At 48.8% G+C, this 17,655-nt stretch overlaps 1 protein-coding gene across 3 annotated transcripts in view; it reads left to right on the top strand.

Moving 5' to 3' along the window:
* The window catches only part of LOC117740608 (sodium/potassium-transporting ATPase subunit alpha-1), a 29,542-nt gene extending 13,033 nt beyond the window's left edge, over positions 1–16,509 (top strand). The window contains exons 1-23 of one of the 3 annotated variants that reach the window (XM_034547109.1): positions 1,222–1,517; positions 8,186–8,299; positions 8,519–8,578; positions 9,309–9,410; positions 9,517–9,618; positions 9,710–9,823; positions 9,910–10,044; positions 10,360–10,477; positions 10,572–10,840; positions 10,920–11,228; positions 12,185–12,319; positions 12,647–12,842; positions 12,947–13,122; positions 13,203–13,339; positions 13,427–13,577; positions 13,873–14,041; positions 14,146–14,300; positions 14,383–14,506; positions 15,005–15,150; positions 15,247–15,377; positions 15,502–15,603; positions 15,785–15,876; positions 16,149–16,509. In XM_034547109.1, coding sequence (XP_034403000.1) covers positions 1,506–1,517; positions 8,186–8,299; positions 8,519–8,578; positions 9,309–9,410; positions 9,517–9,618; positions 9,710–9,823; positions 9,910–10,044; positions 10,360–10,477; positions 10,572–10,840; positions 10,920–11,228; positions 12,185–12,319; positions 12,647–12,842; positions 12,947–13,122; positions 13,203–13,339; positions 13,427–13,577; positions 13,873–14,041; positions 14,146–14,300; positions 14,383–14,506; positions 15,005–15,150; positions 15,247–15,377; positions 15,502–15,603; positions 15,785–15,876; positions 16,149–16,177 — 3,078 coding nt within the window. In that variant the 5' untranslated portion in view covers positions 1,222–1,505 and the 3' untranslated portion in view covers positions 16,178–16,509. Of the gene's footprint in view, positions 1–1,221; positions 1,518–8,185; positions 8,300–8,518; positions 8,579–9,308; positions 9,411–9,516; positions 9,619–9,709; positions 9,824–9,909; positions 10,045–10,359; positions 10,478–10,571; positions 10,841–10,919; positions 11,229–12,184; positions 12,320–12,646; positions 12,843–12,946; positions 13,123–13,202; positions 13,340–13,426; positions 13,578–13,872; positions 14,042–14,145; positions 14,301–14,382; positions 14,507–15,004; positions 15,151–15,246; positions 15,378–15,501; positions 15,604–15,784; positions 15,877–16,148 lie in introns of those variants that run through there. The other 2 variants (XM_034547127.1, XM_034547135.1) reach the window with 2 other exon arrangements.
* Positions 16,510–17,655: the final 1,146 nt, after the last annotated feature.

Consider the following 17,655-nt stretch of genomic DNA (forward strand, 5'->3'; position numbering starts at 1 on the left):
ACTTTGTTATGCAGCTTGCATGCACACGTGTGTGTGTGTGTGTGTGAGTGTGTGTGTGTGAGAGTGTGTGTGTGTGAGTGAGTGTGTGTGAGGCCCCTTAGAAGACACGGGGAGCTCGACGGTGAGCGACACAGTCTACCGGTCCGGGGGGTACAACAGCGCTCCAGAGGTGGACTCATCCGGTCTGGGGTCGATGTCAGAGGAGAGCAATGGAGGGAGCTCTCATGTGTCAATCAATGGGGTCTCTGCATGGAAGGCCACGACCCCCCTCCCTCCTTCCATCTCCACAGGGGGGTTGAGAGGTCAGGGCGCATCCTGGAGCTCGCAGGGATTCAGAGATGCGTGTATTTGCGGCCCCGTAACAGCGAAGACTGATGGATGTGTTGGAGGGAACAAGGTGCAGGGGCTCTCCGCTAGTCAGGGGGGGCGGGGCTTAAAGAGGGCCCCAGAGCTCAAGGGGGGCCCCTGTGTCCATTGCGTCCGAGTCAGAGGGTTCGGGAGTTGCTCTCCGCTATCGGCACACAACAACCTTGTCCGAGCAGCGGGGGAAAGGAGGTGTCTGAGACCCAGCTGTTAATCTGGTGGAGAGGCATCAGAGGTGTGTGTGTGTGTGTGTGTGTGTGTGTGTGTGTGTGTGTGTGTGTGTGTGTGTGTGTGTGTGTGTGTGTGTGAAGAAGATAACAAACCACACCTATCAGCACTTCCACTCACTCATGTTGTACTTTGTTTCTAAGTTTGTTTTTGTTTTTTTTAATCGACACGGGGCGTCGTGCAAAAAACTATTTTTCCGAGCTTGGAGCAGTTGCCAGGCAACCAGACGACCGGAGGAGGAATTGTTGGCAAATTGCCTTTTTTTTGTTTTTTTATATATACTTTTGTGCAGAATTCAGAATAAACAAACAAGATGCAACACTTTAATGAGATGAACAGCCTCATTTTCTGTGATGTGCATGTGGAAAAAATTATATTGTGTTATTTCTCTCAAATAACACAATATTACTATGACGTCATCTGTAATATTATATTTTAATTATTGATCAATTAGATATTTTGCATTTGATTCCTATCAAGTGAATCGTCTTGCCCATCCATGGTTGAATGGTGTGTGTGAGCGCGTGCGTGTGTGTGCGCGTGTGTGTGTGTGTGTGAGAAGAAGAAAAAACGCCCCGCCTCCATCCGCGGGGTTACCATGGCAAACGCGGTCGACGTCACAATGGAAGGAACGCCGTCTATAAGTATTGGAGGAGCGACCACGGCGGCTCGCGAGCTCGGACGTGTGTTCCTGGAGGCGGTGGACACGTGCTGCTGGGAACCCCAAAAAAAAGAAAATTTAAAAAACATTGACTAAATCAAAAGGAAAAAAATAACGGGGACATATCCAGGGAGATTATTTCGTTTTAAAAAAAATATCTATATATCTTATGGTGTTCCTAATTTTTTTTTTAAGGTGGACTGGGTGTCGCTCAACTTTTACTTGGAAGAATTAAGTCCACATCTTAGCAGCCATGGGCCGAGGAGTGAGTATACATGTTTGTTTTCACGTGTGTGGGGGACCAGTTTATGGGATGTCGATCACTTTGAGCCATTCAAACAAGTGGTTCGCTGCATGTCGTGCGCGTGCGGAGCCGGACAATCACATGCGTGTTTTAAAAGCGTTGCAACAAAAAGACGCCTGTGTGTGTGTGTGTGTGTGTGTGTGTGTGTGTGTGTGTGTGTGAGGAAAGTACTTCCGCGTTGCTCGCGCGTGGGGGAAGACGTTTTACGCACAAAGACGCGTCTCGGAGCCGCCGAGACGCGTCTTTGTGCGCGGTGGAAAAACTTCTTCCCGTTACATAACGGGAGTCAAAAGTTTTAACGGAATTAGCTGCGGCGGTACAGCCCGTGTGAACGGGGAAAATAACGGCTGCAGGGGGGAGGAGGGGGGAGAGGGGGGGGGGATTTTACCGTTACTTCTGCTCCAATTTATACCCCCCCAAAACGAGTTAAGACATGCACCTTTTTTATATTTTTAATATGTCCTTTTTTATATGCGTGGTGGCTTTCCGGTAGCACCGGGAGTGTTTTGACCGTTTCCAAACATGTTTCTCTCCCGTCTCGTGTCACTTCTCCTCGGAGCAGCTGTGTGGCTCGAATGGCTCCAAGTGGGAGGAGATGGTGAAGTCCAGCCCACGTTTCTTCTTCTTCTTCTTCTTCTTCTACTTAGTCTCCTTTTTTTTAGTCTCACACACTTTTAAATAAACATTTTTTTATTTTTTTTATATGACGCAACAAAAAAAAGGGCAATAAATCGTGTCTTTACGTTCAGGAATAAAGCAGATTGAGGTCAATTGTGTTTACAGCTTTTTTTCAAAGCTTTGTTATGTCATAAAAATAATTGGCCCAAAAAGCAGTAATCCATATCGCAATTTAGAATATTTCATATTGCATGAAAATAGCCTGCAAGTTGTCTTTCAACGTTGTGATGGGAGGTAGGAAGATCTCCATCTTTTTCTGTCCTCCTCTAGGGGGTGTTTTGCTTTCTTTCTCTTTTTTTTGGTGCGTGTGGTTTGTGTTAAATCTTTAATTCTCGTGCCTTATTTATCACAAAGTACCATTCTGTAGCATCATATCTTGACAAGGGGCTTCCTGTTTTCGAGGCTGATTCAGACCGACGGCCCTTCTGTGGTTCTTCTGTGATTCACCACCAAACTTAAGTTAAAGGGATGGAATTGAACCCGTGTGTGTGTGTGTGTGTGTGTGTGTGTGTGTGATATCAGTCGTCGCCACACCCTGCCATGCTGCGCAACAGAAACGCTCATTCTGGATTCAGCCTGCGAGGGATGGAGAGATGGACGGAGGGAGAGAAAGGGAGGAGAAGATGGACAGAGAGAGAGATGTGGAGCAGAATGGCTCATTCAGCCTCGTTCTCCATGACAGTCTCATTAACAGTCCTGAAAACCCTCTCTCGCCCTCCGCTTCTTCTTCTTCTTCTTCTTCTTCTTCTTTTCCTCCCCATGTGTGATAAAAGCCAAGCCCCGCCTCCCTCCTCCTCCCCTCCTTCCCTACCCCCCCCCCCCCAGTCCTCCTCTTCTCTCCTCTTTTACATTCAGTGCTGCCACAAACAAATAACTAAACTTGGAGCTGATCGGCACTACAGAGCTCTCCATGGGGGGGGGGGGGGGGGCAGTGAGAATGAGCACAGGTATAAAAAGAGTTGATTAGGGCTGTTTTTTGTTTTTTTTCTCCCCTCATGACATCATGCACAGAGCAATAAACGTGTGTGTGTGTGTGTGTGTGTGTGTGTGGGGGGGGGGGGGGGGGGCTGAGAGGAGGGATTGGTTGCTTCAAAGAGGGAGGAAAAGGAGGTGGGGGTGAGGGGGGGCATAATGAGGGGAGAGCCAAGAGGCACCAGTTGCCGCATTGCCACCGTTGAGCAACTTGTCTCCCAGACCTGATGGAGAGGAAAGAGTCCGATGAAGGGGGCGGGGCTAAATAAAGATGTCTTGCTGGGTGAGTTTCTCTCGCTGTGGGCAGGACTCATCCCAGTGCGACTGGTCTACCCAACGGGGGGGGGGGGGGGGGGGGTCCAACTAAATATTTAATAACCTCACCTGAATCAACAGTTCTTCTTTATTCCTCCCTAATTGACTCCATTATAAACGGTTTCTTTTGAGAAGCAGTTTGAAGGTTTGTTTAACGTACGAGGAGCAGACGAGTCTCTGTGGGGGGGGGGGGGGGGGGTCAGGGGTCAGGCAGCATCTCACCTGCTGATATCCTATCAAATGCTTCTAAAGTGTGTACATCACCTGTCTTCAGGGGCAGATTTAAAGCCCCCCCCCCCCCCCCCCCCCCACTGTTCCTGACCCGGCATGTCGGCCAAAGGGGCACCTCGACTTCACCTTCACTTCCATTCTTTACAGTCTGTTTCCCTCTTGTTCTCTGTGTTTGTACCCGTTTTCCTCTCTCTCTCTCCTTCTCTCTCTCTCTCTCTCTCTCTCTCTCTCTCTCTCTCTCTCTCTCTCTCTCTCTCTCCCTCGCTCCCTCTCTCTCTGAGGATTTAACATTCTTTCCGCTCGGCAGTCGCTGTGTATTAACCGGCTTTTGTCACACGCCACCTCGTCTGACACAACACAGCGAGCTCCCTCTTTCACAAATTCTCTCTCTCTCTCTCTCTCTTTCCCCCCTCTTTCTTTCTTTCTCTCTCTCTCTCTCTCATCCCAAACATCCACCTCCAGAGGACACTGTCCATGCGTCTCTCCTCCAGACGCCTCAAACCAGGTCGAGGACATGAAACCAGAGACGCCGTGTCTATGACAACAGGAAGTGATGCAACATGTATCTGTGTTGTCTCAACCGGTGAATGTCACGGAGGTGTGGCTAAAGGGCTTAAAGGGGGGGCATGGGGGGGGGGGGCAGCCATTGATTTATTGGTTAATTCATTCAGCTCTTCAATGACTTGTTTTCCCCACAGAGATTATCACAAAGAGTCCTTGTATGAAATGAACCGATTACATCTGGGGGGGGCAAATGATGCAAGATCTTAATTCTATCACCCTGTTATGAGGGAGTAACGGAAATATTGTTGTGATGCTTTTGAAGAAGTAGTTTGTTTGTTCTTTGCAGAGGATTGTGACTCAGTGAGGGGGGGGGGGGGGGGGGGGTCTTTCATTTAGAGCCTGTAATGAGTCCAGACGTGCGTCAGGTGACCAACGAGCTCCATCACTCAAAAAAGAAGGAAAAAGAAGTGCCTTCCAAAAGTTTTCAAAAGGACACACATTGATTCATTCATACATTGATTCACACATTGATTCATTCATACATTGATTCACACATTGATTCATTCACACATTGATTCAGTCACTCACACATTGATTCATTCACTCACACATTGATTCATTCACACTGATTCATTCATTCACACATTGATTCATTCATTCACACATTGATTCAGTCATTCACACATTGATTCATTCACACATTGATTCATTCATTCACACATTGATTCATTCACACATTGATTCATTCACACATTGATTCATTCATTCACACATTGATTCATTCATTCACACATTGATTCACACATTGATTCATTCACACATTGATTCATTCATTCACACATTGATTCATTCACACATTGATTCATTCATTCACACATTGATTCAGTCATTCACACATTGATTCATTCACACATTGATTCAGTCATTCACACATTGATTCATTCACACATTGATTCATTCACACATTGATTCATTCATTCACACATTGATTCATTCACACATTGATTCATTCATTCACACATGCATCCATTCACACATTGATTCATTCATTCACACATTGATTCATTCACACATTGATTCATTCATTCATTCACACATTGATTCACACATTCATTGATTCACACACTGATTCATTCATTCACACATTGATTCACTCATTCATTCACACACTGATTCATTCATTCACACATTGATTCACACATTCATTCATTCACACATTGATTGATTGATTCATTCATTCATTCACACATTCATTCATTCATTCACACATTGATTCACTCATTCATTCATTCATACACTGATTCATTGATTCATTGATTCATTCACACACTGATTCATTCATTCACACATTCATTCACACATTGATTCATTCACACATTGATTCATTCATTCCCTTTTTGTTCTGCTGGAAGTTGCTCCGGACGTGAAGGGAGTGTTAAACACGTCCGGGTGTAAATTAACACGCTTTTTTTTTTTTTTCACTCTTTCAACAAGAGGGAGAAAAAAAAAACACCCCTGGGTGGAAATGGAGGAGAAGGGGAGGGAGGGGGGGAGAGAGAGAGAGAGGGGGGGGCATGAGGGAGAGGGGGGGCGGGGCTACAACACTTGACTCTGGTCACTCACATGTATGAATAGGTGTGGCAATAGTCGCTGGTAGCAACCAGGAAAAGTCCCGTGTGTGTGTGTGTGTGTGTGTGTGTGTGTGTGTGTGTGTGTGTGTGTGTCAGAGGAATTCACCAGGCCCGTAAAAAAAAAAAGCTTTAAAATATGCGTCCGCTTGACCGAACGCTCTCTTCTGATGTTGGTTGGCGCCGGGAGGTCGTTATTCTCCCAGGCGAGGGGGGGGCGAGGGGGGGGGAAGAGGCCTTGTGCGTTTTAGGGCTTTGGTTGCTGCTCTGAGGGAATCGCTCTCTATCTGAAGAGGTTCCTCTGAGTCCGGTTGTCGGCCTTTTCTCCTCCCGTCCCCCGGTTCCGGTTCCCTTTTCATTCAGGTCTGCCCGCCCTGTTCAAAACCCCCTTCTTTTGTTGTTGTTGTTGTTCCCACCGCTCTGCTGGACCGAGACCTCCAACTCGACGTGGCCGATTCGAGGCCTTTCCGGACAAAACGCGCCTAAATAAGCTGCTAGCAAAGTGTTGCTCGTTGGCCGCGGCCCATTTAGAAAAAAATCCCCACAAATCTCCTTTAAGGCCCCGAAGGAAAAGAACCAACTGCAGCGTTGGTGGGACGAAGTGGCTCACATGGAAAGATTTGAGCCTTTTGTTTGTGTTTTGGATGCGGATTTAATGGAAGTGGTACAAAGGGCCTTTTGTTGGGTGTCCAGTAGGCTTCTGTGTGTGTGTGTGTGTGTGTGTGTGTGTGTGTTTTTTGTTTTTCATCCGCCACATCATCGCTGTCGAGCATCCCTTCAATTCTGCCTTCAATGCCCTCCTCTCGCCCTCCTTCCCTTTGTTCCTCCTCGTGCTTTAGATTCTTTTTTCATCTCCTCGAGGTCGGGTGGGGGGGGGGGGATTACTTCCTCGTCTCTAAATGGAGAACGTCGTGTTTTATGTGCTGCATTAAAACTAAAAAGCCCATTTCAAATGCATCGGTTTTGGGACTAGATCCACTACCGGTGCTCCACATGTGGCTCTACAGGTCTCCTTTGACTCTCTTCATGATTATATGAGTAAACTCTGCACACTGTTTTGAGATTATTGGGTCAGGAATCACCGGAAGTCTCCAAACTCCACAAACAATGAGAATGTCAGCCAAGTGCAACATTTTGGGTCTTTTTAATTGCACTCAACTCTTGGCCCAGTGTGTGTGTGTGTGTGTGTGTGTGTGTGTGTGTGTGTGTGTGTGTGTGTACGTATCTTCTGATGTCAAGGTCTCTTATCTTGGTAAACTTGAAGTGGTGCACTTGAACTTGAAGTGTTTTGGGGATCTTGCAGATGTGCAGGCCTCGCTGGTTGCTATGCAAACGCTTCAAGGTAACCGAGGAGCGAGTCAGGGAGCTACACATAAATGGGAAAATAAAATCGTTAAAATATCTGTATTATAAAGATTATTATTTATATAAATGTCTGTTAAGGTAACGGTAATAGTGATGGGGTCTGAGCGTATGAAACCTAAATCTGAAAATACTGAAATCATAAGTATGGACCCTTAAGACGAGGCTCAAACAGACGGACCCCTTGTTTTGTGAGTTATTTGCCTCGTGGGGTCCAGATGGGGCCCCTGGGGGTCCTCGTGGGGTCCAGATGGGGGTCCTCGTGGGGTCCAGAGGGTAAGATCTGTCCGCATTGTGTCCAGAACCAGGCGCCGTGTTTTCCCAGCTTCGCCGGCCGGGGGGCAACAATAACAACATGTGCTGGGATCACACTCTCTGCTCCGGTGACTCCCTGGGAAACTTAAAAAAAAAAAGAAAGAAAAACAACATTAGTTGTCCCACATTCTGCGTAACGGAGAATGTGGGCGGGGCCTCGTATGTGGTCACGCCCACATTCTCCGTCAGTTTGCAGTCCTTTGGGCTCACGCCTCTGGATCCTAGATGAGCCGTCGGCTCCTCGGGTCGTGACCTCCTGGCACCTACCTGAGGCACGCCGCCCTAAGTCGTGGCGTCTGGACTCTGCAGGATGAAATATGCACCACGATATCGTCACTTCTTTCATCTTCTTTTTGGAAGTTCTTCAAGAAGAAACGATAAACATTTTAAAGAACACAATTCTCTCTTATTTATAGCACACACAGTGGTAGTTTACAGGAGTGTGTGTGTGTGTGTGTGTGTTTAACCGGATATGAAAGATCAAATGTGACTCTAATTGAATAACTGAGTCATTTGACATCTTCAGGCCCATAAAGGTACCGTTGATGTCGATGCGTAGCTGATCCTGGATCTGTTGTGGCCCATCACTCATCAGTGTTTCTCCCCTCGTCCTCGTGTCTCCAGGAAGGACGCGAGCAGTATGAGCTGGCTGCCACCTCGGAGAAGTGCAGCAAGAAGAAGGCGAAGGGGAAGAAGAAAGAGAAGGATATGGATGAGCTGAAGAAGGAAGTGGACATGGTGAGTGTCCTCCGACTGCCTCCTGCTTCCTAGATCTCTTCTCCTTTCATGTAAAACCATACACAACCTTTTTGTTCTCTTCCTCCTCCTCGACCTTGTGAAAGGTGGCTCATTTAAAAATGAAAGGTCGGCACACAATGAGCTGTGAATGTCACACACACACACACACACACACACACACTGAACTGACACCACCTTCTTTTCTCTGTGTCCTCGCAGGATGATCACAAGCTGACCCTCGACGAGCTCAACCGCAAATATGGAACGGACCTCAACAATGTGAGTATGAAGACACACACACACACACACACACACACACACACACACACACACACACTCTATTGTGTGTGTGTGTGTATCTTTTTCCTCTCCAAACTCTGACATAGTAATGCTGTTATATATTTTTTTTAAAGAGCAGTTGTATCAAAGTGTCTAGATTTATAGTTTTATTTCACTTTAGAGATGATTGAAGTTGGATTTTGTTCCCCAGGCTAGCTCCCCCCCCCGTTTCCAGTCTTTGTGCTAAGCTACGCTAACAGGCTGCTGGCTTGTAGCTTCATATTTACGGTACAAAATATGAAAGTGGCGTCTCGACCGTCTCATCTAAATCTCGTCAAGAAAGCAAATGAAGATATTCATTTCTCAAAATATTAAACTATTAAATATGCTCCAATCAGGCGGTCGAGATCAAGCAGAATACTTAATCCCGCCTCTAAACTGTCCAACCTGTGAATAATTGATGAGCTGCAGAAGCCCCGGTGCCCTGATTTCATGGGATCCTACATGCATCCTCCTCTTTCCTACGTTCACTTCTCTCCTTTCCTTCCTCCTCCTTTCTTTTGTTTTTCTTCCTCCTACTTGCCCATGAAGGAAATGGCCCTTGTTTATCCTGTTGATGGTGTGTTGCCAGGCAACTAGTAGCACCTACAGTCCCCCCCATCAATCCGTGTGTGTGTGTATTTACAATGAAGGCGTGGTTGTCAACGCTCGTGTCTTCTCTCCACGTCAGGGTTTGACCTGTGCGAAGGCGGCGGAGATTCTGATCCGCGACGGGCCCAACGCCCTGACTCCGCCTCCCACCACCCCGGAGTGGGTCAAGTTCTGCAAACAGGTACCAGGCCAGCCTCTCTCTCTCTCTCTCTCTCTCACTCTCTCGCTTCCGTTTTCCAGGCTCAGCAGGTCTCATCGCTCCTCTTCTGTTTCCCCCCCCCCGGCAGATGTTCGGCGGGTTCTCCATGCTTCTGTGGACCGGCGCCGTCCTCTGTTTCCTGGCCTACGGTATCCAGGCTGCGATGGAGGACGAGCCCGCCAACGACAACGTAAGGAAAGGCCGTTGACGTCCGGCGCCGCCCTCCGAGCTGCAATGGAGGGTCCGACCTGAACGTCTCTCTCCTTTTCTCGCCCACTCAGTTGTACCTGGGCGTCGTGCTTTCCGCCGTCGTCATCATCACCGGCTGCTTCTCCTACTACCAAGAGGCCAAGAGCTCCAAGATCATGGACTCCTTCAAGAACCTGGTCCCACAGGTGCCCCCTTCATTCACACCTTTATTTTATTTTTGTTTCTCCTCCGTCTTACGCAACGTGGTCTCCGTCATGTCTCGTTCTCGTAGCAAGCCCTGGTCGTCCGTGACGGGGAGAAGAAGAACATCAACGCCGAGGAGGTGGTGGTCGGAGACCTGGTGGAGGTGAAAGGTGGAGACCGGATACCCGCTGACCTACGGATCATCTCCGCCCACGGCTGCAAGGTGCGCCTCTTTTATTTCCTTCTCTCTCGGCGCCCACGTTGAGGGATTGAAACCGTTTCTCAACCTTTTTGTTTGCCTTCCGTTTGATAAATGGGGCACAAAACCAGTCTGTGACCCATTTTTAAGCCCTGAACTAGCATCACTTGACCCATTTTATTCCCCGTGCTCTTCCATCACTTATCTTGTCACCTCGGCATCATCTAGCTGTTCATCATAGAGAAAAGGAGTTAACACATGGAGGAGCATCCGTCTCCGTTGTTATGTGATTTCATTTCTTCTCTTCCATCATTCACAGTCTATGTTTTAATTTCTCAGGTGGACAACTCCTCCCTGACCGGCGAATCCGAGCCTCAGACTCGTACTCCGGACTTCTCCAACGAGAACCCGCTGGAGACCAGGAACATCGCTTTCTTCTCCACCAACTGTGTCGAAGGTACGGTTCTCGGCGCGACCTTTTTTTTAAATTTTTATCTGTAGGTCAACAAAAAAAAAAATGTAATCATAAAATCGCGCCGTCCTTGCGTCAGGAACTGCCCGCGGCGTCGTGATCAGCACCGGGGACCGCACCGTCATGGGTCGCATCGCCACGCTGGCCTCCGGCCTCGAAGTCGGACGCACCCCCATTTCAATTGAGATCGAGCACTTCATCCACATCATCACCGGCGTGGCCGTCTTCCTGGGCGTCTCCTTCTTCGTGCTGTCGCTCATCCTCGGGTACAGCTGGCTGGAGGCCGTCATCTTCCTCATCGGCATCATCGTGGCCAACGTGCCGGAAGGTCTCCTCGCCACCGTCACCGTGAGTCCTCCGGCATTTCTCCCCGGGTCTCATTTCCGATAAGACTACGATATTAAAGCTCTTCTTCCCGTTCCTCCAGGTGTGTCTGACCCTGACCGCCAAGCGCATGGCGAAGAAGAACTGCCTGGTGAAGAACCTGGAGGCCGTGGAGACCCTGGGCTCCACCTCCACCATCTGCTCCGACAAGACCGGCACGCTGACCCAGAACCGGATGACCGTGGCCCACATGTGGTTCGACAACCAGATCCACGAGGCCGACACCACGGAGAACCAGAGCGGGACCTCCTTCGACAAGAGCTCCGCCACCTGGGCCGCGCTGGCCCGGATCGCCGGGCTCTGTAACCGCGCCGTGTTCCTGGCCGAGCAGTCCAACCTCCCCATCCTGAAGGTGGGCTTCTTTCTCCGTTTACTTGAAGATATATAATCACAAATATTACGGCGACAGCTGCTTCTTTCTCCTGTTCTAGGTTTTTCGTTTGTGGGCTCATTATTATTATTATTATTATTATGGGCAGGATTTAAAAGACTTGTACAGCTGACTCATTTTTAAATTTGAATGAAAATGACCAAACAAGTGTTCTTCTTCCCTTTTTATGTTCTTTTATTTTATTTTGACTGATGTGTTTGTTAAAATCTGAGTATTTTAAACAACATCATACACATGCACACCTCCTGGGAAGCGATAACTTAAGTACTGGAAAAGCATCGATGACGAAAACTAATATCGGTCTTTCTAATATCTTCAATAGGATCTTAAAATTAGGATGCATGCACTTTCTGGAGATGTTTTCCTCTCAGCCCGACAGGCTTGTTTACCAGCTCACACCGCTCTCCCCGGAGGGAACACACACACACACACACACACACACACACACACACACACACACACACACACACACACACACAGATGTATGCACGTCTCTGGGCTCCCAGACTTCCCTTGGAGCCCGGTCTCTGGTTTCCACCCCGTGTGTGTGTGTGTGTGTGTGTGTTAATCACCTGTAACTGTCAGCATCACGGCTCTAATTACCAGTCGTTCACTCTCACTTCTTGGCTGGACCGCAGCAAAACCCTGATGTCCCCGATTACACCGTCGGCTGGTTTCATTGCAGTGACACTTTTAGATGAGTGATGCTTCAAAGGGCAAGTGTGATGGTTTACAATAATGTGATACTCCTTTTTTTTTTAAAAAGGTCATGGGGAAATAAGTTTTATTTTCTTAAACCTCATCCTTAAGCCGTAGCATCGCGTCCTCGTTTAAGCCCTCGGGAGGCTTTCACGGCGAGGTGTCGAGTCATTAACGGGTCCCCCCCCCATCCTCCCCCCCCATCCTCCTCCCCCCAGAGAGATGTGGCCGGTGACGCCTCGGAGTCGGCGCTGCTGAAGTGCATCGAGCTGTGCTGCGGCTCGGTCCTGGAAATGAGAAGCAAAAACCCCAAGATCTCTGAGATCCCGTTCAACTCCACTAACAAGTACCAGGTATGGACCGAGGAGCTGCACGGCCTCCTGGAGCTTTAATGTATGGAAGACCATTGTTTGTGAAGAAATATTTATTTCCACCACATAAATATATATGAAATGTCAGGTTATTTCCTCATGTTGACCGTATATCCACAATGGTCTCGGTAGAAGACCTTTTGGAAGAAGCTCAGCCTCTATTGTGACCTTTTAGTCATGAAATTGAGCTAATTGTTAAAATTGGACTCTCCCTTTTTATATAATCTGTCTGTATATTTTGGAGAAAGCTTAAAGGTCAAGAAAGCCACACACGCACAGCTGGAAACCTGCTTTTTATTCTGCTTCCAGCTCTCCGTGCACAAAGACGACGCACCTGAAACGGGGTCCAAGCACCTGCTGGTGATGAAAGGCGCCCCGGAGAGGATTTTGGACCGCTGCTCCACCATCCTGCTGCACGGCAAGGAGCAGCCTCTGGACGACGAGCTGAAGGACGCGTTCCAGAACGCCTACCTGGAGCTGGGGGGTCTGGGAGAGCGAGTGCTGGGTGAGGATGGACGGCAGCTGGGGGGGGGGGGGGGGGGGGGCATCAAGGAATTGATTAACGGGGCAGAAATCGCTTCATTGGGCTTTTCCTCGTCTCCTTTCCAGGTTTCTGCCACTTCAGCCTGCCCGACGACCAGTTCCCAGAGGGCTTTGCTTTCGACACCGAGGAGGTGAACTTCCCCACGGAGAACCTGTGCTTCATCGGCCTCATGTCCATGATCGACCCCCCTCGCGCCGCCGTGCCCGACGCCGTCGGCAAATGCAGGAGCGCCGGAATCAAGGTGCGGCCCATAATATGATGGAAAGGACTCATTGACTCTAAAGCAATCCTCAGGCTTGATAAGTGTTCCCCTCGCCACAGGTCATCATGGTGACAGGTGACCACCCCATCACAGCCAAGGCCATCGCTAAGGGCGTGGGCATCATCTCCGAAGGCAACGAGACCGTGGAAGACATCGCGGCCCGCCTGAACATCCCAATCAACGAAGTCAACCCGAGGTGCAGCCGAATGGGAGCGCCCCCCCCGAGGTCTGTTTTCTGTTTCATCCGGAGCAAACCGTAACGCCTTCTGGTTCCCCCTCCCAGGGACGCCAAGGCCTGCGTGGTCCACGGCGGAGACCTGAAAGATCTGGCGGCCGAGCAGCTCGACGACATCCTGAAGTACCACACGGAGATCGTCTTCGCCAGAACCTCCCCGCAGCAGAAGCTCATCATCGTGGAGGGCTGCCAGAGACAGGTGAGGGACGTGCTCCTCCTTAGCCTGTGCAACCAAACTGGGAAAACATGCCTCATTTTGAAAATGCACTCGTGCATATTTGCATATCCCCAATGCTTATTTATGATTATCGCGTTGGTCTGACGACTGAATAATCGAGCGCAGCATCTGTCACACTGACATGAACATTCACGGGTGCATCAGTAGGCGGAATAGTGTTGGAATTGGACCGTTTTTGTTAATTAGAACGTGAGTCATTTGTGCTTTTTAATCCTCTTTCCGAGGCATAACGTGCCGCTCTCCTCCGCGTCCGCAGGGCGCCATCGTGGCCGTGACGGGCGACGGCGTGAACGACTCCCCCGCCCTGAAGAAGGCGGACATCGGCGTCGCCATGGGCATCTCTGGATCCGACGTCTCCAAGCAGGCCGCCGACATGATCCTGCTGGACGACAACTTCGCCTCCATCGTGACCGGAGTGGAAGAAGGTGACGGGCTTTAAAAGTGCTTTTTAAAGCCCTCTGAGCCAAAGGACTCCTATTTCCACTGGGTTTTATAACCAGAGGGTTTAAAATGTTCATGTTCTCATCAGGCCGTCTGATCTTTGACAACTTGAAGAAGTCCATCGCCTACACTCTGACCAGTAACATCCCCGAGATCACCCCCTTCCTCCTCTTCATCATCGCCAACATCCCCCTGCCGCTGGGAACCGTCACCATCCTCTGCATCGACCTGGGAACTGACATGGTGAGCGTGCTCTTCAGTAACATCGTACACGCTCTACATTGGAGCCGCGTCCAGTAACGACCTGGTTTCATTGGTCTCCCAGGTGCCCGCCATCTCCCTGGCTTACGAAGCGGCTGAGAGCGACATCATGAAGCGACAGCCCAGAAACCCCAAAACGGACAAGCTGGTGAACGAGCGGCTCATCAGCATCGCCTACGGACAGATCGGTAAGCGGGCGCGTCGCTTCGGTTCTTTTAGAAGTCCAAATGTACCCGAGTGCTCCGCGTCTCCGTGGTGGATTCTTCTGGAGCCGTCTGGGTGGTCCGAGATAACCAGGAGAGGCTTGCACCAAATATAGGCTCCCACTGATGGAGAACTGGAGTGTGTGTGTGTGTGTGTGTGACAGAGCTGTGGGTTTTCCCCTCTTTTCTTTTGGTGATGAAGCCAGGAAAAGGTTTTAAACATTTAATCATCTTCATTTTGATTAAGCCTCAAATTCCTCACAAGCCAATCTGAATCTCGTGTATATTATTTAAGGTTTAGTCCTCAAAAGACTGAAATTCAATTCCCTTTCTCATGTAATCTGATTTTTTTTTTTACCCCAAAAGACCCTCAAGGCCAGTCGGTTCCCCCCTAATCATTTATTGATCTCTGGTTTCCAAATTCTAATTAACGGCGTCTGAAAGAAACAACAAACTAACCCCACGTGATCTCCTCCCCTGCAGGTATGATCCAGGCGCTGGCCGGCTTCTTCACCTACTTTGTGATCCTGGCTGAAAACGGCTTCCTGCCCTACACCCTGCTGGGCATCCGCGTGAACTGGGACAACCGCTACGTCAACGACCTGGAGGACAGCTACGGGCAGCAGTGGGTGAGTGGCGTTCGTCGCGGGTAAGACGCCCCCTCCCAACACGGTCGGCACCCCGGTTGAAAACTTTTATTTTTTGTGTGTGATGTCCCCCGTCAGACCTACGAGCAGAGGAAGATCGTGGAGTTCACCTGCCACACGGCCTTCTTCGCCAGCATCGTGGTCGTCCAGTGGGCGGATCTGATCATCTGCAAGACCCGGAGGAACTCCGTCTTCCAACAGGGCATGAAGTGAGTGTGTGTATGTTTAACGCACCCCGGAGCCTCCATCAGAAAACGCTCCTCAAACAGCTGTGAAGTGTATTTAAAAGTCATTTTCAGGCTCGTTCACGAGTCCTAATTGGTTCCGTTTCAGCAACAAGATCCTGATCTTCGGACTGTTTGAGGAGACCGCCCTGGCCGCCTTCCTCTCCTACTGCCCGGGCATGGACGTCGCCCTCAGAATGTACCCGCTCAAGTGAGTAGAGTAAAAAAAAAAATTTAAAAAAATCTCCCAATCCACCAGCGAGCCACATCGAGTTGACTCTGTAATCGTGCAAAATCCCCCACGCCTCATGTTGCTCATCCAGGCCCGGGGCACTGGATCACGTTGCTCATCTCTTGGTGTGTGTGTGTGTGTGTGTGTGTGTGCTCTCCAGGCCCAGCTGGTGGTTCTGCGCCTTCCCGTACTCCCTGCTCATCTTTATCTATGATGAAATCCGTAAGCTGATCCTCAGACGCAGCCCAGGAGGTGAGTCCAGAACCTGTGTTTTCATACTTCTCTCTCTCCCTCTTTTTCTTTTTGGACCTCTCTCTCTCTCTCTTTCCCTCTGCATCGTGGGTAATTACCTATGTTTGGCGAGGGTGTTATTCCTCTTTCTTCTAAATCTTCTCTCTCATTGCACGGTGTGTTTGCATGCTTTTCAATAAAGTACAAAGATTAAATGCGTTCCAAGAAGTTGCCTCTGAAACCTGTGTGTGTGTGTGTGTGTGTGTGTTTGTTTTCTCCCCCTGCGCGTCCAGGTTGGGTGGAAAGAGAGACCTACTACTAAAGAGCCGTCGGCCCAGTCGGCTCGCGTCGTCTCTCGTCTTTGCATGAATATTGTCTTGCTGCTCGGAAAAATTTAATTTTAACCTCCTGTGAAAAAGAATAAAAAATAAAATCGGAACGTGTTTTTATATTAGGGAATGCTTGATACTACTATTAAACAAATACTGAGATGGAACGTGCTGATGATGTTGATAAATGCTAATGCTAATAATGACATGAACACTGAACATCGACATGACTATGCGTGCCTTGTTTCTGAAACAGGACCAATTTTTTACATGTTTTTAACCGTTATAAACGTTCAATAAAAATGCGCTCGTCAGGTCCCACAAACGTTTCCTGTGCTCATTTATTGTGTGTGTGTGTTCTGTAACTAATTAATAATGTTTTATATATATATAAAAAGCTTTTTGGCAAGTGTTCTGTTCAATATTTGATCGTTTGTGTTTTAACCTGAAGGCCTCCATCGACCCATATACACCTTTCTATATGCATATACCTTTACGACGTCTACCGCTAGACTACCCCCCCCACCCCCATAGGGACCATGTTCATGTTCCCTGTATGGGGGGGGAGGGGTGGTAGTTCGATGTCTCAGCTGCGCGTCATCCTGCGTAACGGTCACTTCTCACCTGGCTGGCGCGTGAAGGTTACGCACGGCCCTGTCTCAGTCAAAGATTGGTCGATGTCAGTGATTGACACCTCTATGGAAACCTTGGAGCCAATAGAATTGAGTTGTTAGGACCAAAACCAGATTAACAGCAACGTGAGCCAATGAGATGCATATAGGCGTCGTCATACTTCCTTTCCCCGGCCAGCACGGCCCCCTGCGAGTCAGGAACCATTTGACTGGGTCACAGAATGTGTGGAGAACACTCCTCAGTGCAGGTGTTCTGGATAAAATGCTTTTTCTTCTTCCAAACTTCAAAAGGTAAGCAGAATGTGCGCACCGTGAAGTGACGAAGGGATTTGTGTTGCTGTGTTCTCTTGCTTGTGTCTCGGTGGGGGTTGGGTGGAGAGGATCTTTAAAACTATGGCTGGAGTCTGTGTGGACTCCTCTTGCTTTTTGGTGGCTAGCTTCTTCTGCTAGGACGTAGCTACGGGTCGCTAGGCCCGGAAGACTGGACGGTGAGCTGATTTAAGGCAAATTATGAATATGACACTTGAGTTCTTCTTTTTACTATTGTGAGTTGTGTTTGGAGCATTTGAAAACGGCTTGTTAATTATTGTAGCTCACGTTCTGCTGTTTAATTTGATGTGAAACAACAAGATATTATTTTATCATCTTTCTGGTGTACCCGAACCCCAGAGTCCCCTAATCTGGGGGCCGTGGGGTGTAAAAGGTCAAGTTCAATTGAAATAAAACATGCAGTAAATATATAAAATACTTCAGCTTGACGGGGTCGCTGGAAAGATGGATCGTGTTTGAGTTTCCCGAGAGGCTCTGCTACGTCTAATCCATTACCCACAATGCACTAA

The sequence above is a fragment of the Cyclopterus lumpus genome, chromosome 2 (genome assembly GCF_009769545.1).
Source record: "Cyclopterus lumpus isolate fCycLum1 chromosome 2, fCycLum1.pri, whole genome shotgun sequence".
Lineage (NCBI taxonomy): Eukaryota > Metazoa > Chordata > Actinopteri > Perciformes > Cyclopteridae > Cyclopterus > Cyclopterus lumpus.